At 39.2% G+C, this 21065-nt stretch overlaps 1 protein-coding gene across 1 annotated transcript in view; it reads right to left on the reverse strand.

Moving 5' to 3' along the window:
• frmpd4 (FERM and PDZ domain containing 4) overlaps positions 1-21065 on the reverse strand; it is a 33785-nt gene that overhangs the window by 4849 nt on the left and 7871 nt on the right. Inside the window, exons 2-15 of the mRNA XM_044366063.1 lie at positions 16646-16762; positions 8335-8495; positions 7935-8037; positions 6708-6753; positions 5671-5775; positions 4451-4558; positions 3917-4048; positions 2924-3043; positions 2539-2675; positions 2068-2194; positions 1676-1765; positions 1374-1556; positions 1067-1199; positions 13-984 (exon numbers count right to left, since the gene is read on the reverse strand). Coding sequence (XP_044221998.1) covers positions 13-984; positions 1067-1199; positions 1374-1556; positions 1676-1765; positions 2068-2194; positions 2539-2675; positions 2924-3043; positions 3917-4048; positions 4451-4558; positions 5671-5775; positions 6708-6753; positions 7935-8037; positions 8335-8495; positions 16646-16762 — 2534 coding nt within the window. The remainder of the gene's footprint in view (positions 1-12; positions 985-1066; positions 1200-1373; positions 1557-1675; positions 1766-2067; positions 2195-2538; positions 2676-2923; positions 3044-3916; positions 4049-4450; positions 4559-5670; positions 5776-6707; positions 6754-7934; positions 8038-8334; positions 8496-16645; positions 16763-21065) is intronic.

A 21065-nucleotide genomic window follows, 5' to 3' on the forward strand; every position in this document is an offset into this window, starting at 1 on the left:
TGTAAGGAGAACCTGCGCTACTCTCTGACTGTGCGGGACTCTGTTCCTCAGATGCAGCGAGGGCCTCGAGTGCCTGTAAAGTGGATACCACCGCATCGTCTAGAGGCTCCCCGTGGCCCTCTGCTCCTTGAGTGGGCACTGAATCTATGAGAGACACTGGGATATCATTGCAGGCCCCCTGGGCCCGAGTCCCGGCCCCCTGCAACTCCTCCTCATCAGAGCTGTCCCTGAAGCCGGGAGGAGGAGCAGCAATGGCCAGGTTAAGAGAGTGCAGCAGCACATCATTGTCCTCCTCGTCATTACCCTCCGGAGGGGGAGGGAGGGAGGTCAAGTCAATGATATCATCGCTGGACCCTGAGAGCGAGAGTAATGTAGGCTTGTCAATGTCACTCATCACCATGTCCTCCTCACAACTGATGTCATCCTCATCCTCTGCATCATCCGTTGTCTCCGCATAGCAGATGTCGTGCAGCAGTGGCTCTTCGATGCACTCAGCAGGACCAAAGATTTTGGTGGAGTATTGATACCCGTCTTCTATGGCATCCATCATCTTATAGTCCTCCTCGAGGCGCCTGTACATGGGGCTGTGATTGTCTAGAATCTCAGGACTTTCATCCATCAGTCTCTGGTAGCCCAGATTTTGGGGGTTTACACTGTCTAAGGGAGGATCTCCAAATATGAAGGAGACCTTTGCACTCCTGGAGGAGTCTTGGGGTTTGGGCCTTGGGACGTTGAGGTAAGTTTGGGTGCAAGGGATTCTGCAGCAATCCACTCTCTCTGCCATGTGCATTGAGTGCTGAGGCTGGTGGATTTCAGTTATGTAGACAGGTTGGCCTTCACATCTCCCGTGGTCGAGGTATTCGCACTCCTGGTCAGAAAAGTCTTGGCTGCATCTCTGGTTGTTTCTGTCTTCGCATGCTTTATGGGGTGTGCTGTATGTACACTCGATGGCCTGGTAGTTCTGCTTTATTCTCGCTGCATGGCCTGCAAAGAGGAACCAAAAAATTAACACAGGGCTATTTAAAACCAAAACTGATGAGTCATCTTGTGATAGTTTTAGACGTACTTGTTTCCATACTGTTTGTGTTTTTGGCCACATTGAAGATGGAGCGCCGAGAGTCCACCAGTAATCTGTAGTAGCCAGCAGTCAAACAGGCCAGATTCATTGCATCAACAGACTCCATTAAGAGAGTGATGGGCTGTGAAAGAGGCAGATAAGCAGATGACAATGACAAAATAAATGGGAGTGCGGGGCTGCAGAATGAGGTTATAATGACTGCTGAACAGACTTAGTGTTGTAGGGTAACACCATGGAAAATATTCATAAAACCAGTCAGCACATGCTTTCATTTTAAAAGGGAAGGTTTGTTAACCTTTACATCCAGAACATGCAGTTCCACTCTGACCCTGCTGTCATCTTCTGTATACATCTCAATGCGGTTGACATGACTGAAATCAGCCAGAAGTGCCACCAGGTTTGTTTTGGTGTTAATCACGTGACTGATGCCATATTTGGGTCCCACCAGCAAAGTCACTTCTGTGTGCTTCTCGCCTTGCTGTAAAAGGGAAGAGAGAGACAGCACAAATGTTATTTTCTCCTTGCATATTGAACAGTCTATAACATGACATCTTTTTGGCTTCATAAAATTTGAGGTAAAAAGATGATTTCACTCACAATTAGTGTGGATTTAAACACCCGCCCTCCATACAGCCTCAAGTCACTGAGATACTTCAGATAATGGACCTTTGCCTGCAAGGCAGTCAGCTGCAATGGAGAGGGAACAAGTGACACAAGATAAGATACAAGCTGAAATCATTTTAATGAGGTATTCTCAGCAATATGTAATGTGCAAATGAGTTCATGTTAAAAAAAAAAAAAAAAAAAAACACTGCAGCATTGTCTGTTCTCAAAACCACCCAGGAAATATTTTGAAACTTAACCTTCCACTAGATGGTAGTAAAGAGACTTTTCAGATGCTGTGCAAGGCGTCAAGAGATGGAGAGAGAGAGATAGACTTGGTATAGAGAGATAAAGAGAGAGAGAGAGGAATGGGTGACACACTCTACCTTTTTACCAGGCGGCACCAGGTTCTGGTTGGTTTTGAGGATGTGAGTGAGGGCTTTTTTGATGTTCTTCTCTTTCATGCTTGACAGCACTGCAGGGGGCAGGAACAACGCCAGACCCCACTCCTTCCTACGGACACGCAATTCACAAAGATTAGAGAAGGTCACTCAATCACTGTGAAAAACAGTAATTCATCATTCTTGATCGATTCACTTCACCCAGTGGTGGTGCATTGATTAACTGACAGGGTACAATCAGAATCATTAACTAACCAGCAGGGATGTATTGTCTAGCATTGCAGCAGAACAATACTAGTGAGATCATTATTAATTTGTTGTATTACAGCATTCGAGCCTTACTAGTCTCCTCTACAGCAGCAATATGTCATTAGAAACAACAAAATGGCTCTGTAGTTAGAAGACATGCCATTGATTCCAGCCTACATGACACAGTGTGAAACCCAATGGACTTACTCAATATACTTGAGGGAAACTTTCTGGGACTGCTTGGTATTGATGGTTAGAATATACATTTGCAGGGCAGCCAGACGGAGGGCTGTGTCGTATTTCAGCTCTGACCCAAATCTCTCCAATACCACATCATTACAGCTCTGGAGGAGTCAGAGAGGAGGGGGGACAGGAGGAGGATACACTTAAGTCACACTCATGACATTCAAGACAACAACACACCTACAGCAACAGGTTGCCACGGCCGACATTAGACTAAAGTCTAGACTAGGTCCTACTTGCAAAGTATTTTCTGCTGCGATTCTTTTAAAATAGAACAAAAATTAAATGTACTTTCACCATAAACTAGAGGGTACCACTTTATGTGCTAAATGGATCTGCTGATATTCACCTGGACGTAGAGGTACTCAAATGCTACTGCATCTCTCCTTAGCAGGTCAACAGGATCCTTTGGGACAAAAGTGATTCGAAAAAAGCACTTCATCTTGTGTGACCCTGGCCTCTGTGTCACCTAGAACACAATTCAAAAATAAGGAGGGTCCCATTGAGTCAGGAGAATTAACATATTTTTAAAGATATCTCTTTCAGATGAGTAATGACAGTGCATTGCATGCAACATTTAATGTTAACTTTCTACAGGATTGACGTACAATGTCAAATCATGAAGTCTGTCATAGTTATTACAATGATCATAGTGATTGAAGGAATAGTTTGACATTTTAGGAAGTATGCTTATCTGCTTTCTTGCTGAAAGTCAGATGAGAAGATTGATTTGTCTAATATGAAGCTGGAGCTAGCAGCTGGAGGCTAGTTTAGCTTAGCATAAAGACTCAGGGAGAAACAGCTAGCCTGGCTCTGTCCAAAGATAACAAAATCTGCCTACAGCATGCCTAAAGCTTATCAATTAACATGTTATATCTCATTTGTTTTATCTGTGCAAAAACTGAAGTGTAAAAAGAAGTTTGGGCTTTTTTAGTGGACTATTTCTTGGCCAGGAACAGTGACTTCATGGATTGTTGTTGTCAAGGCAACCAGCAAAGCCTCCAGGAAGTTAGCCAAGAAATAGTCTAACTCATAACTCCCTGTAAAACCACAAATTATGATTTTCACACTTTTATGTTTATGCGTTTATGTTATGTTTAAGCCAATGTTATCCTGGCTTCAGCCTTTTTGATTAAATGGACAGATAAGAGAGTGGTATCAATCTTCTCATCTAACTCTCAGCAAGAAATCAAATAAGTGCATTTCCAAAAATGTTGAACTGTTTATTTAACATTTTTCATGTACAACTGGTTGTACTGATAAAAAGAGGGGTATCAAGTCTATTATTCAACGGCCCTTTTCCTGTTGAGAAGTTGAGTAGCACTGAAGAGAGGTGTCTCACCTGAGTTAGCATCTCCTGCTCATGCAGGAGCATGAGTTTACTGGCAGATCCTTCAGCTCTTTGCTCCAGCATCAGAGAAAAGTGTTCAATGCTCTTAATGGATAGCTTCTCTTGCAGGGTCAAGATGACATCCTTTCACAAAGACATAGTCATGGTTAATACAACTTGAGAACCATGCAGATGCAGCAGCCTGCTTACGCAAACATCATAACCATAAATCATATTAACAGTTGAACAAATACAAAACAAGACCACTACTGTACATACAATCAGAATTTTAACTGCAATAGAAATAAACAAAGAAAATTTGAATTTCTGACCAAGTTCTCGCTGCTCCACAGCTAAGTTCAAACTACTCTTTGTGTCAATCATAATTTATGTTCAGATGAGGTTCTGAAGGCTATAGTGAAATGAAGAGTTTGCACATTATAACGTACAGTGCAACTGTGACTAACATTCAACATTTAAACTGTACATCACTTAAGATTACGCAACTGCATTTCATAGTGAAGCAAAGTTCTTTTCAGCACCTACCTTAATGGATGTGTTGCTGTCAAATCTAAATGATTTAGTCTGCCCGTTCTCCAGGTACACCTTCAGAACATTTGGCATAAAAAGAAGGGAGTTGTCCTTCACAGTTTCCTGAGGACAGAATGAAAAACATTTGATCAACAAATCTCACTTTTTCTAACTTCAAGTTGTTTATGTACAGTCGTTAAAATGCATCAGTGGGAGTTGGGGTAGAAAAATTTCTAATTAAAAGACCGCTGGGAGGAAAAGATTGCACATTCAAGGACTCACTATGGAAGTGACTCTGAAGATTAAAGGAACAGATCTACATTTTGGGAAATACGTGTATTTGTTGTCTCCCTAAGATGAGAAGATTGATACCACTTTCATATTTGTCTGGTAAATAAGATGCTACATCTCAGAGATGGTTAACTTAGCTTAACATAAAGCCTGGAAAGGTAGCAAAATCTGACTACCAACATCTCTAAAGCTCACTAATTAACATGTTATATCTCACAATACATCTTACTCACATCTCATCTCACATCTTACAATTTGGATTTTATACAGATTAAAAAACAATATATAAAGTGTTATTGAGCTTTAGATGTGCTGGTAGGCAGATGTTTTACCTTTGGACAGACCCTGGCTAGCTGTTTCCCCCTGTTTCAAGTCCTTATGGTAAGCTTAGTTAACTGTCTCTTAGTTAGTAGTCTATTTAACAAATAGATACGGCATGAGAGTAATATTGATCTTCCCATTTAACACTCAGTAAAAAAGCACAAAGCAAATGTCAGGCTATGTCTTTAAACATGTACATGACATTTAATTTATTTTCCATTGAGCACACATAGTAGTGAAAGTATAGTTTTACAATGTAAAACACTAATGCATCTCCCTTAAGAATCACTTTCTGTCTGATATTCTCCTTACTTTGTAGGTGCTCTCTCAAAAAAAAAAAACTTTTCTCTCAGTGACACATCTGACAAATCAGGGGAGCTTTCTGTGAGTGTCACCCTTTTTCTGTCAATCATACCCACATGCTCTCTGTTTCATCCCAGTGATGGTACAGTGATGAAAAGAAAGAGGAAGAGGTGTGTTTTTTTTAATCATGCATGTCTTCATGGTACAGTTGATTTCTTATATTTTCATCTTATATTAGCTTATCTTCTCAGCCTACTGCTATTGTTTTCTGTTAAGAGCCTTGATGTGAACTGAATGAATCAGTGTCCAATATGACTTACAGGGACCTGGCCATTGATGATGACCTCTTCAGCGAAGCGGACTTTAACAGGATTAGTCTTTAACTTCGCCTTTTTGGCTGCACTGATGAATGCCGATTTCGGTGACTTTTGGAGGGAAAGACGGAAAAAACAACAAAAGGATAATCAGTTCCTTCAGAGATGAGTCATATTTTTTTATCAGCTCCACAGAATTCAAGAACATGTACACTTATTGAAACACAACAACCTCCCATTTCTCCGCTCTGTGCTGATGCAATTAAGGCGGCTCTCTGTAAGGGCATAAGAGGGAGGACACCCTTGCTGCCGGTGTGTCATTGAGGCTGCCTGGTAAACGGAAGCAATTACAGGCTGGATTATAAGAACTGCTTGGTCCTCTGAGTATTATGGGGTACTAAACCCATGTTTTTTCTGCAAATCAAATCCTTATTCAAGTTTAGCCACTTGTTAAGTGGCTGTTTTTAAAAAACTCCAATAATTAATTTAAATGCATGGTGAATGGATGTATTTAGACATTATACTTTCAAGTTTTAGGAAATGTTGCATGGTATAAAGCACTATAATTACTGTCACGGTGTATAGAGAATTATCAGACTTCATCATCATTTCAATCCTGCCGCAAAAAAAAAAACAAAAAACATATATGTTATATGATTTGGTCTATTTTTGGTGGGAAATCAAGCATAATTCAATTTTCACTGACTTCTTATGTGAACTGTAAACAAAGGCCGAATATATGCTCCTGGCACTGTGTTCACTGCCATCTGGTGCTGCGTGACTAGTAAATGTTGATGTAGCAGCTTTATCTGAGGTCTTGCAAGGATCTGACGCTACAACATGAGAAGGCTTGGAAAGACTGCAGCAATTCGACTCCCTTTGAGTTAGCCGGGCTCTTAAAGTCAGATATGACACTACTGATACAGTGCCAGCACAAACATACGGCAAGATTAATGACTTTCATAGATTCAACAAAATAATCAGCTCCAAACACACAGACAGCCTGATGGAATGTACTCGATTTCATTCATAGTGAAACTTACTGGGTACGGCTGAACAACAGTCAACAATATGGACTCCTTGCAGCTCCTGCAGGAAAAAGCATACACAATACCTAAACATTTTTAATAAGATGTACATGTTAATGAAATGTTTAAACAAACAAACAAAAAAAACCCATTGGGATTAAGGGAAATCTAGAAATATTTCAGTCGTCTTGGAACCGAATATTGTTATTTCTGAGACATCATGGTGGAAGGCAGCAGGAGGAACATTGTGTCCCAGGGATGCTCCTGGCAGCCCTGTCTTTCCTGCAGAGACAGAGCCCATTCAAGGCAACAGGAGTTGTGAAGGAGTAGCCACATGGGCACTTTTCCCTGTACTAATCTACTGTTCACAGACTGCAGCACAGGTCACACAAGGACCAAACTCTCACAGTCAGTCACTCAGCTGTGTCAGTGATATGAATCTAATGAGACGCAAGATGCAATCATGGTGCACGGAGCAGGTGGCTACGAGAATATACCATTTCTATCCAGCTAAAATATTTGGATATATAGCACTTGAAAAGAAAATACAGAATACTGTATGAACTAATTCCTGTCCTTTCTTATTCAGGATAGAAAGCTGCAGTATTTTTGTAAATCTGTGGCCATCTATTGTACAATAAACTGAGATTTAAAAAGGTAGTTTAATTATTTTATAGTTTCGATTAGATCACATTGTACAAAGGTGAAGTAAAGTGCCTATAAAACATATTCACCTCCCTTGCAGATCTTGTTGTTTTACAGCACTAAATTATAATGGATTTAATGTCTTTTTTGACAGTGAATTTTCTTGTTTCCATCCCCTGACTTGAGCTTCTGCTTTGGAGTGTTCCTTTGTCATTATGGAGTAGGTTTTGCTACGATGCTGACAATCAATTGAAACAGGTGATCTCCATTTACCTAATTATGTGACTTCTAAAACTAATTGGCTGCAATAGTGATGATTTTGGTGTCCCCTATTAAAGGGAATGAATACTTATCTAAACATTTTGTAATCTGTAATTACTTTAAATCACTTTGTAGAGATCTGTTTTCACTTTGACATTAAAAAATATTCTTCTGAAGTGTCAAAAACAACATTAAATCTTCCTTGATTCAGTATTGTAAGACAATAAATCACGAAACCTTCCGAGAAGGTTGAATACTTTTAATAGGCATTGTACAATTATCAACAACAGGTTTAGCAGCAGGCAAATGGCATCTCACCTTAGTGTGTTGTCATACCTGACAAGGTCAATTACCCTCTCCCTGGGTGCTGAACTGACTGGCTCATCATTAATCATGATGATCTCGTCCCCCGGGATCAGCTTGCCTTCTGATGGACCCCCTGCCAACACACCAAGCAAGACTTAAGTGGTACAAACTACTCACAGGCATACCATTTTTCTTAATTTTCTTGGTTTCATGTGTTGTGGCTTAAGGCTCTAATGAATGCTTACTCACTGAGCACTGTTATAATCAATGAATCATCGACGTAAACTACAGCCTGAGTGGGTTTTCCTTTTTCTTTTCTGGCTACATTTTTAGAAGGATTTCATCTCCTTCAGGGAATGTGTTGATAATGGCCATGGATTGTATGAGTCACTGTTGTATTAAAGCTCACTGTACAGCTGGGTCACTTTACCTGGTGTGACTGAGCGGACCACCACAGGTTTCTCACTGCCTGCCACAAAGCCAAAGCCAAGCACTGGGTCTCGTCTCATCTCAACCTTCCGGGGCGCTGGTGGCACAAACTTGTCTCCGTCCAGGCGAACTTCCTCCAGGGAGCTGCTCTGGGAGATGTGGCTGTGACAATGATAAACATGGATATTTCCTGTTTTTGTCATCATGTTTATTCTAAAGCACTGTTTTTATTCTGTCTCAAATGTCAAATATTATTGTACTCTTTCAGAAATTTCAATGTTATAATAACTTGAAAATGGAAATGTAAGGCACATTCTAAGGGACTTATCTTTTCAGTATTGAAAACAAATTCGGTCACTACACTATTAAATCAAAGAGGCATATAGATAGATAGATAGTTTTCCTTGTGACTAAATCCCAAAAATGTTTTAAGACAGGATGCCACATATTGTTTTGAAATATGAAACTGGTGTAATGCTGTGAAAATAGAGCATGTGGGTAATGGTAATCAATCTCCAACATTGTATTCTCACATTGCAGATATCCACAGTGTGATTTGCCAAGAGGCAGTTACTGTTTTTTGTAGTAATCACACTGTTATGTGTTACAGGACAGGCTTTTACCTTGCCATACTAATAAAAATACAGGACAGATATAATGTTGAATGTTATGTTGAGTGTTGAGTGTCATTGCTGATATCTCCTGACTGCCTGAGTTTGAGATTTGCTGTCTCTATGGGTGTAGGATTCATGCCATCCTTACAGTAAAATTGAACCTTATTTGAACCTTTACTCCAGTTACCCTGATCAATACATTTTCCATCATCCTTGCGACACAGTTATTCTTCCGTTTGGCTTCTTGAGTTCAAAAACATGCACATACCGCATATAGCTTCCACATATTGCGATCAGAGTTTTACAGTGTTTCTCTCCTCTCCCTGCAAAACCAGCAGCAGCTCTGTATGGTGCCAACAGTGTTGGTTAATTAAAGCTGTGGGCCTGGGCAGACAGTGTGTAATTCACAGTTATTCTTGACACATGTTCTATTCACCACTAAATACTAACAATTAATCTTTCATGGCACAGAGACACAGTGCGATCTGTCAATCGCAATCCCAATACTACTGTATGAAAAGACAACAAAAACAAATGCAACAAGATGTTCAAAGCTCAGTGAATGTCAGCTCGTATTCGAGGAGGATTTAACATCTCTTTCTCAGAGCTGTAGAGCAGAAAAAACCCAGAGCATGTGATCTGCAATTAGGACATAAAGTGCAGCTGATGAATGGATAACAAACGATAACAGAACGTGAAAATTATATTAGTTTTTTCAACATGTATGTTTTTTTTTGTTGTAATATCAGTCCTGAACTAGAAGTTTCTATGTTTCTATGATGCTCTTACATTCACCTTTTATAGAGAACTGAGAACTTGTATGTCCGTAACAGACATAGTCCTTAAATTATCTTTGATCAAAAAAGAAAAGAAAAAAATAATGAAAGACAAAGTAAGATAAATATTCCAGCAAGACTATTAAGATTGACTTTATGAGCCAATTATGGTATAACAAGGCCTTTATTGTTTAGAGTGGGGTTAACAGGTCTACAGCACATATTAACACAACATTAACCTGCTAACAATGAGTGGAGGCACACTTCCTTCTGTGCAGTGAGACAAGGTCTGTGGATTATTTTGAGGAACCGGGTCATGGTTTCTGGAACGAGACATTGCTGTTGATATATTTTCTGGGGCTTTGAGCACCACAAGCTGAGTGCCATCCAGTTCCATTGTATTCAAGAGAAGGCAGACATCTCTATGGCCAATATCTCCAAAACTTGGCAACTCACACCAAAACAATCTAGATGGATAATAGCACTACTAAGAGGAAAAATAAGTATTTTTGATTTTGGGGTGAACTGTCCCTTTAAATCTTATTATACAACTTATCAACCAGCACAAAGATGCCTTAAATTAAACATATAGTGAAGATATAATAACGTGATTGGCCCTCTCTTGCCAGCAGGAGAACATTATAAACATTTTGAGTGGTATTTGCTCTAATTTGAAGGAGCTACTACTGTACCACCATCTTGAAGGTTTCTCAAAATTACTGCAAAGCAACTGCTTCAGATTACAAGGATGGTGTTCTTAGCTCTCCGCCCACTCCCTTGTTGTGCTCTGTGTGGAGACACCTTTACAACAATATGACAAAATGCTAACTTGTAATTAGACTACTGCTGTGTATTACTTACATTGCAAAGTAATAAGAAAGCTTTCTGAGAAAGCTTGTCTTTTTTTAACAGTAAAGACTGTGTTCTTTGTGTGATATAAGAATCCAGCAAATATTTTGCAAAAGTTGACCTGCTGGCACACGGATGCCCGAAAGGAGCGATCAAATCTTACATTTGTTTGTAATTAAACAAATGCCCCAAAAGTAATATGCGACTAATTCAATTTAAAACATAATCTGTGCTAATATAATATGTAAGTATTATGCAGAGGCCACACTACATGTATTTGCAATTAATATATTGTCCTCTTTTATTTCCATTAAAAATTACACAGCCCCAAGTCTTCCATTGGTGAGCTCAGTAACCCATGTGCAATAAGGTGTAATCAAAAGATAAAAGCAGCGTCTTCTCTCTTTGGATACAAATCATGTTGAAGTAGAGTGTAATGTATACAGTATTTTGATTGTATATCTATACAGTTTTTATGAATAATCTCTTGTTCAGAACCAAATGCTCAGATTGAAAAAAAAATCCAACAAATGAACAAACAAACAAACCACTGTCTCACATAACTTTATATAATAACTGCCTTTAACCCCCTATTATTGACCAGTGGTTGTACTTCTGCAAATATGTAAAGTAATTGTGCTCACTACACCAATATTGTAAAAGTAATTAAAGAACGCTTTTGAAAATGGCTCTTAAAAAGGATAGATTATTTTATATGTTTTAATCACAAAATCTACAATGTCACAAAATGTGTGGGATTTCCCTCACTGAATCATCACAACAACTCACAAAAAGCTCACTCATTTTTTCTCTCTCTCTCTCTGTCTCTCACACACATACCCAAACATTGATTCATTTAAATACATGTACCCATTGTGTCTCACTAAAATGGAGAGAGTATGCACAAAGTATGAACAAAAAAGAACAGAAAACAATTGTGAGAGGGTATATAACAGGAATAAGAATAAGTAAAATTCCAAAGCCTTTTAACAATCATTTTGCTTCTCCATTAAAAATTAATTGGTTGATAAAGGTAAACAATCACAGAGTGCTCTGGTTTCACTGCAATGTGGCACAGTGGTATGTGCTGGTGGAAAAGCAGTGGCAGTATGTGCAAAGCCTGCAGTAACAAGACTGAAAAAGTAGGGCTAATTAAAAATAATGAGCAGGGTTGGTTTTGCCTGTACCAGCATGTCAACTGCTGATATCATGAAACTCATCACAATTTAACAAAACTTTACTGAGATCCATCTGCCTCCGCATTAAGAAAATCATATGTATCTGAGGTTATCTTAGGAGAAACACTAGTTTAACAAAGTCCATTTCCATATGCAGAAATAACAACTAACTAAATGTAAAATTTCCTGCATTGAAATTTCTTGCTGAAATTGGACATGAAGTTACATTTCTCTTTAATGAAGGCAGCAGGGAATGTGTTATATCTCTGCACAGGACTGCAAAAAAAAAAAAAAAGTTGGAATTGGTGAAGGGGACTTATTGTGCTCATTTCGAAGTCCAGGTCTATATTTTTATTCTGGGACTCCACTAGAGTAGCTTTGCATGCATGATTGACAGTTCAAAAAACTCCTTATTTATCTTATACTGGCCCTTTATGTAGCCCCTCAGTTCAGCCTTTGTCTCTAACAGGCAGTCTTAGCTCCTGTCTCTTTGAGGTCCCCCTCCTGATGAGCCCACTCTGTTCTGATTGGCCAACTTTTTGGAAGCCTGCTGAGGGGCAGCCATATCAGAGTTGTGTTAAGTCACTGCTGATGAAAACCCAACATTTCCTACTTTACTACTTCATATTAAAAGATTTTAAATGAGGAAATAACAGAAGACTTTTATTGTGAAGAATTTACAGGAATATTAGCAGAGCTTCATTAGCAGCACTAAAAACCAGTCGACACAACAACATATGGAGATATCTGTAAATATTTGTTCAGCGGATTCATTAGAAATAATGCATGGAGGAATAGTACAAGCAGAAACAGCCACAGTGATGTGGATGTTTGATGAAGAGCTGCAGACAACCAGCACACCTCCAACCAGTAAACAACTAATTTTACTTTGCTGTGCTGTGTAATGGAAAAAAACACTTACAGCGTGCCAGCTGGACTTGAGTCATGGCTCGCTGAAACAATGGAAAAATGCCATACTGTTAGTGGAGTCGAGCAGTGAACAGATGACCGTATAAAGAAATCCATCACAAGCTGATGTCAGCTCGTGCTGAAAGTAGAAAAAAATGCTGGAAACTGAGTGGTTTGAAGCTGGTGCTTTTTGCTCACAGGGATTACTTCTACATACGTTAACACATTGGCCATGTTGAATATGAACATTCGACATTTTAACACCACATATATGACTGAAAATAAGGAAAAGCATAATAGGTCCCCTTAACAAATATGACTCTTTAAAAAAAAACAAAACCACTTACTTCATTATATCAATATGTTTATAATATTCAGGGACTTCGTACATATCTTGTAGGGTTTGACTTTACAGTGAGCTTAACATAGTTTACATTTTTGTATGAAATTTCTAATATGTCTATAACATTTTTAAATAATTCCATGATTTTTCTCTGTTGTGAGTATTCGACTTGTAGCTTGTGAGTTTATCCAAATTTATCTTTATATGATATCATTGTAATATTAAAGGGACTGTCAGTATGTGCATCATGTCCAGACAGGAAAGAAAATGTGGAATATTTAATAACACACCCACATCTGGATCAACACAGCCAGCCAGGTGGTGTGGACCAGCAAACAGAAGAACGCATGCAAACTAAACACACTAACTGAGACTAGAGGCCAAAATATCAAATGGATTAATTGCTACATTTAAAAATCATTTCTACAACATTGCATCATTTAACAAACTGTTTCCCTAAATATTTGATTATAATGGATCATGCAAGTGCATATTTTTTTTTCCAGTTGGCACAGGCAAGCCTCCATACAACAGGCAGAGACTACTCATGTTTTGTTTATTTCAGTTTTTCCCTCAGCTTCTTAAAATATATAATTATTTATTGTAATTCCTCTTAAAGTGACACCTTTTGTTGTCATATTTATTATCCCAACAATAAAATTAAGAATCTGTTTCATACAGATTTAATACAATGCATACCATACAAAACATTTTGCCATTCTACGACAACTCACAATAATAATTACTACATTGAACACTTTCACTTTAAATTTCTAAATGTGTTTCTCTGACACATTTAGTTTGCATTTGTGTATCAGTCTTATCTCTCAAACAACAAACTCAACAGATTGCACAAATCTAAACCATATGGACCTGTGCATTCAGGAAGAGTACTGTGTCCTCCCCAGCATGGCCACCTGCTAAACATGGCTTGCTTCCCATTGTGCAGACAGCCATGCATCTAATGGTCCCTAATCATACCCATTAGCTGCTACTGTAGCTCCACAACACTCTATACAGCAATCAGAAGCCGCAGTGTGAGCTGCACAATTAACAAGATGCACAGAAATGAGCAGCAAAAAAACGCTGGCATGACTATCAATGTACAAAGATTTTATTTTCACTCTTGTTTTCTTAAAGTATATTTTGGACAAAGCTACATAGACTCCAAAGACTGCTTCAACATGGCTCACTTGTTTGGGCTGAGGAGGTTATATTTGTCCTGCCTGTACTCACAGCCTGTATTTATCGGTATATTTTTGCTGTGTCACTCCTCCCTCTGATGGGTCTGAGCACCAACATTGAATTTGCTAAACCAACCAAAGGGAAATCTAGCTTTATTAAATGTGATAAATGCTTTGATGAAATTTGAGACCTGATGGAACCACCATTTTGACATCCTTGTGTACTGTGAAAAGAGATTGCCATTTTGCCTCCTCACGCTTGTCATTAAGAATTAGTTGATCTAACTCATTTGACAAGAACTTAAATCCGTTCTGTTCTGATGATATTGATCCACTCTGTTGAAAATTGTTGCAGCAGTCCCTACACTACATTACATCTCTTAAAGGGGACCTATTATGCTCATTTTCAGGTCTATATTTTTATTCTGGGACTCCACTAGAGTAGCTTTGCATGATTCACAGTTCACAAAAACTCCTTATTTATCTTATACTGGCCTTTTATGTAGCCCCTCAGTTCAGCCTCTGTCTCTAACAGGCAGTCTTTGCTCTTGTCTCTTTAAAACCCCCCTCCTGATGAGCCCATTCTGTTCTGACTGGCCAGCTTCAAGCCTAGTGAAGGGTAGCATATATCAGTCGTGTTAAGTTACTGTTGATGAAAACCCAACATATCCTGCTTTTGCTGCTTCATATTAAAAGCTTTAAATGACTGAATAACTTTCATTGTGAAGTATTTATTGGAAATGAAATGTGTTCATCATCAAATTAGCATAGCCTCATTTGTGGCCACTATTCTTCAATAAAACAGGTTGAGACGACAAGATATGGAGATATTTGGAGCTATTTGTTCAGCGGATCAGTTAGAAATAACACTGGGAGGAATAGTACAAACAGAAACAGCCACAGTGATGATGATGTTTGATGAAGAGCTGCAGACGACCAGCACACCTCCAACAGGTTAACTACTTATTTTACTTTGCCATGCTGTGTAATGGAAAAACACTCACAGCGTGCCAGCTCAACTCGAGTCATGGCTCGGCGTGACTACCCCCAAAGCAATGGAAAAATGCCATAACATTAGCGGAGCGGAGCAGTGAACTCGCACGCTGTGTGTGGAGCAGCTGACCATATAAATAAATCCATCATGAGCCGACATCAGTTCAGTTTGAAAGTAGAAAAAACGTTGGAAACCAAGCGTTCAGAGCAGTCTGAAGCCAGTGCTTTTTGCTCACAGTGATCACTTCTACATATGTTTACCTCATTATTTGAAACTTTGGCCACGTTTAATATGGGCATCTGACATTGTAATATTATATATAAACGACAGAAAATAAGGAAAAGCATAAGAGCTCTCCTTTAAACACTGTGTGTCATACTGTAAATATTAAATAGCTGCTGCTTTATTCATGTGTTGCTGTCACGCAGATGAGACATGTGTTCCTTTGAAAAACACAACAATCTAGTATCAGCACCCTGCAGCCCTGACAAACTCAGATGGCCACTGACAGTCATAGAAACGGGCATTTGATTATTCATGAGTCTCCATCAAATTTAGAAAGCTAAAGCTGGAGCCAAAACAGCCCCCATGATCTGCCTCATCCAGACACACTGCATCCAGCACTTTCACCACTGCTCCTTACTTCTTATATAACTCCACTGACATCACGCTTCTCATGCTATAACCCATGTATGACAAGTGCTAACCTCCTATTCAGTATATCATTCAAATATACATATTTTTTCACAGTAGAGAGGTGCATCTAGAATATAAAAATGACTGTGCTTGGGTATATGTTACAATCCAGTATGATAAATATTCAATGGTAAGGAGTAACAATCTAGTAAATACTTAGAAAAAACTGTTTGAGAGGCTCACAAAGGTTCATTAATATTTTTAGATCTAATATGAATGCATATTGCACATCTCACGTGAGAGAGACCTGCTCAGTCAAATCAACAGAAACAAGCAAGCATATTTGAACATGTGCACACAAACATACAAGAACCAACAAAGAGTTTCTCTTTACCTGCCTGTACAGATATCCAGAAGTGCCAGTTACAAAGGATTAATCATGCTGATAACGCTGTAACCCATGCAGCATCCTCTGAGGAACGTGCAGACCCTCAGATCAAAACAAATCCCTGCACAGGTGAATTTCTTCAGCAGCAGTGTACACACACACACACACACACACACACACACACTCTCTCTCTCTCTCAAAAGCCCTCTCCTGCATTTGGGAGACTGCATGAGGAGTATTGTGGGTGTGTGAGAGTGTGAGAGAGAGTGAGAGTAGGCATGGGCAGAGTGTGCGCAGCAGTGGAGGGAACAGAGAATCAGTATTCTGAATGCACAGATGGAGACAGTGACGTGGCTGGAATAATCACAGGTTTGTGAAGCATCTGAAACATCTGGGACAGAGAGAGCTCTCCCTCGGTTTCTCTAAACACAGGGCACTTACTTGATGTAGCAGTCACGCCCTTCTCTATTGGTGCCCATGTCCCATCCATTGGGGGGTCCCTGTGAAGCGCTCCAGGTCCCTGAAGGGGGCGGCCAGCCTGAGGATTTGGTCCTGTGGCTGCAGTGGAAGAAAAGGGGTGAAAAATCAAGCATTGATCAACCTTATATCATAATTTCATAATTGTTTTCATTAAAACCTACTTGCATAACATCTGCAGAAAATATAAACTCTAATAAGTTCAGAGGTGGTTTAGAGTATAACTCTCAATTACTCGGGCTAATCTAACTGCAAGATACTAATCGCCACAGAGATATCTGAATCATAATGGAAATAAATGACTTGTGGGCTGAGGCGATTCAACCCAAGTGATAAGGGAACGCCTGATTCCAGCGTGATCAACAATGTTCTATAGTCACAGTTCACTCAGCGAATACAAATCAAATTAATTACGTAAGCTAGACACACAGGCGGAGTTGTCATGCCTCACTCTTGTGCTTTGAGAGGCATGAAATTGGTTTTATTTCTAGATGTCAGCACATCCTTTATAAGAGAAGCCCAGAGGAACTCTCGTATAAAGTACTTATTTGATTTGCTCAATGCCAAGACGACTTGATAAAGTTTAGCGGAGAATACAACCAGCTATAACCATCGTTTACAAAACGATCAATTGTAGCCCACTGTATGAAAGACAGCGCCCATCTAGATCTCAATTTTAGCTGATTTTCTCATTTTACCATCAAAACACAATTCTGCATCAGCCTTTTCCCTGTGCTACAAGTTGGCAGAGTTCAGGTATTCGGAGGAATAATTGGTTAAATGTTTTCATCTGTCTTTTTGTCTGTACCCCTCTTCCTTGTCTTCCCTTTATCTCTGTCTTTGTGTCTGCACATTGGTGACGCTATGAAAGCGGTGGCAGCAAGTTATGTCACTTCAAAGGCTTGTCTGCCGTATAACAGGGCTCTTCGCATTCATTATTCAAAGCCTCTCTTTCTTTCCCTCTAAATGTTTCCCCAGTTACTGTACCGATGATAATAAATTGTGTGCAGCGTGCTTGTATCTGCATGAGCGTTAGTGCGTGTGTGCCCATGAGCATGTATGTCTGTATATGTACACGTGTCCATTTCATGAGATATGACTAAAATATTGATAGCTCATCAGCTTAATGTTGTAAAGCCACTCAGTTAGCAGTTAGCTGTAAAATAATGCAACCAAAGCTAAAATACAGTTCTGGGGTCACTTTGACTTAGTTGAGGTCATCTAAGTGCTACAGCCAACAAATGACAATTGAAAAGAACAATAAAATAAAAGAACATTTATTAAAGATGAAAACAGTGTTTTTCTTTCTTGCACAGCATTGCAGTTATTTGAAGTTGGACTCTAAACAACAGGAAGCAATCTGACTTCTTCCCCAATACAGCAGTGTGTTTGGGGGATATTAGTGTTTCCACATAGATATGGATTTATTTGACCTACAGTACATTAGCTGGGAGCAGGCCTCAGTGGTGTATATTTAGAACACATTTCCTGCAGCTCAAATGATGTGTGTGGACACAACTGGATACTGTCTGACACTGTCGGAGCCACGTTCACCTCATCAAGTCCTACTTGTACCCTCCATTTCAGCTTCTGGGTTAAAGCTAACAGCCATGTTAACACAAGCAGTGTTTGATGTTGCATATTACATATTTTAGTTCTTGACTACAAGCCAGGAACTGTAATGTATAAGAGGTCAAAGATTTGTGGCATATAAATACTATTTTATAATGATAGTATTTTTCCAGGATAGCAGTGATATGTTTGACATTTCTCCAAAGGTCTAGAGCATTATAGAGCATATTGTACTTACAGTTTCAGACGCTGTGCCTTCAAAATATATTCCAGAACTGACAAATTGTTCTCCAAAATCCATTTTCTGTCTCTCAGCCACAATTTTTGTGTTTTAACGGCACAGTCATAGATACTATGATCTTTGATTTCTTCTGTCTGCAGGCGGGAGGTGCATTATGCCATTGAGTCGCAGCACTCCGGCTTACAGAGAGGCTAAAAAGGTTCACCCACTGGTGGACACTGAAACTGATCTTCCTCAGCTAGCATTAATAAATGATGCCTGCACAGTCACATTGGACTAAGTAATCGAGCGTCAAGTGGGTAAGCCATGCTGCACAATTCATGAACAGGTTACCCAAGAGTCAGAATGAGGACAATTAGAAGAAGTTGGAAGCAAATGATGGTTCCCAAAGGATTTCTCTAAGGACAAATTGCACTAAAACTGTAAAATGCATGATGACTTTTTTGTATTTTGCACATCTCTTAGGATTTTGCTTACTTTATCTATTAAGTAGAAATGAAAAAGTAAGTAATTAAAAAGGATTCATTGTTCATAAAAATAACAATCAGTAAGTACATTGCAACTACATGAAAGTCTAAGCCTTTGCTTGCACAGCAACTTAAGGGCTTTATAATGTAAATTGGAACACAACTTTATTTAAAGACTTAATTTCATTTTTTAATATTTTAATAAAGATAAACAGTGGCAATAGCCTGCCATCCAAATTCATCAGTAACTATGATTTGGAAGATATTAGTTTAATTGTACTGCATGAGAGATGGGGAAAAGATCACTTTTCAGTCCTTCATAAAAATTGCATGAACAATGCGATCCTTGCTTTATCACAGTAGTTCACTTTCGCTTTCATCTCTCTGAATGCAGGCTAGTTGTGAAGAAGCATTCTGCTGTGTTATGAAGGCTGTAATCCTGTTAATGCAGGGAGTAACTATGCATTATAGACAAGCCACGGCTAAGAAAAGCACATTCCAACACAGACACTCAAGTTAGTTTGAATAATTCACATCGATAATCTCCATGAGGGTTGGCTATATGAAACCTCACTCTGGTACCACAGGCCAGCCATTACACATATTGAAGATCGAAGAAGTATATATATTTTTTATGGGACAGTGAGATGGTTATTTCCTTTGAGAGAACCACATGAAAAGTGTTTACTTATATGACTCCTATTTGAGCATAGTAGCAAAATTTTACTGACATTTATGTGCTGATTGCCAGAGGACTCTTTTTCTTATGGCTTGTATGGCTCTTTCCCAGCATTCATTGGACAAGAGGCTGGGAAATAACTCCAGACAGGCCCAGAGAGCCATATTAATCTCGATTTTCCTTTAGATATGCCATCATGAATCACATTATTCTCTTCCAGTGTGGCCAATTTGGTATGTATGATTGAATATAGGGGTTCAGTCTCAAATGATATTCGACATTAACAAACCATCCCCATATTTTGAGCCATATTCAGTGTTTCTGCTGTATAAACACACACCTAGAAAAACCACAAAAGTACTTTAAAATACATTTAAAGACAGAATAATTCTCTTCATAATCTTTATGAATTTCTTGTATCCATTGCATGAATAATGTTCTGTGATCTGTCTTGTCAGTCCACTGTCGACACTATTACCGAACACTGAAAACTCAATTCTTCACAAAGTCGAATAAAAATAAAAAGTACGTATTTGCTCTCTTGGTGTGACAGGGGGTGCCATAGTGAGATACACGGGTAACAGGCGTGACGCTGCTCTTGAGTTAAGCAGAGACATTTATGCAGAGATAGACCGCTAATGTGATTCTGTTTGGATATGAAATCTGTGGAGAGACAGCAGATGAGATGACCCTCTCCTGGGAGGAGGCCGGAGAGTGGAGCAGAGAAGTGGCTCAGACAGAGAGGAACCTCTCTGATTAAAGGCCTTATTCCTCTGCTCCTCTCAGACTGCCTCTGTCCTTTTGAGGGCACAAACGCACCGCACCTTGTGTTTCAGAAAAAAAACAAAAAACCAAAAAAAAACATTTGCCCTCTGCTTGACTTCCCCTACCACCACCTTGGCTCTAATCCTTTGGTCAATGTGACAGCACAATAGAACATGGTCCAAGCCACTATTTACATTGTGCACTGCTATTCATACATCACTGTTAAAGTGAAAGCTATGATTTGAAAGATATTGCTGACCATAGCAGTTACACACAGTTGCTCAGTTTCATGCTCATTTTGCCTCATTCTGTGACTATTTGTTATGCCAAGACCACTTTACATTGTTGCTCATTTGACATTAGACAAGACAACTGTGTTTCATATGATATCAGTCAAACAATGATGACACAATCATCACACTAGCACAATCAAATCACACACCCTGGATGACTATACATTGGCACAGAGGCATTATACAGTGATATTGAAATTTTTTTACACAATAACACTCACTTCAAGATAAGAGTGTCTATTTTTCTCCATTATTCCAACTGAATATTGTATTTCTGTATTTGTCTTTGGGAGCACTGATATTGTTGCCATGGGCAACTGCACTATCCTGAGCAGCTCTCTGGTGCCTCTGTATAGAAAGGTTTTTT

This window comes from Thunnus albacares, chromosome 11 (assembly GCF_914725855.1).
Source record: "Thunnus albacares chromosome 11, fThuAlb1.1, whole genome shotgun sequence".
Lineage (NCBI taxonomy): Eukaryota > Metazoa > Chordata > Actinopteri > Scombriformes > Scombridae > Thunnus > Thunnus albacares.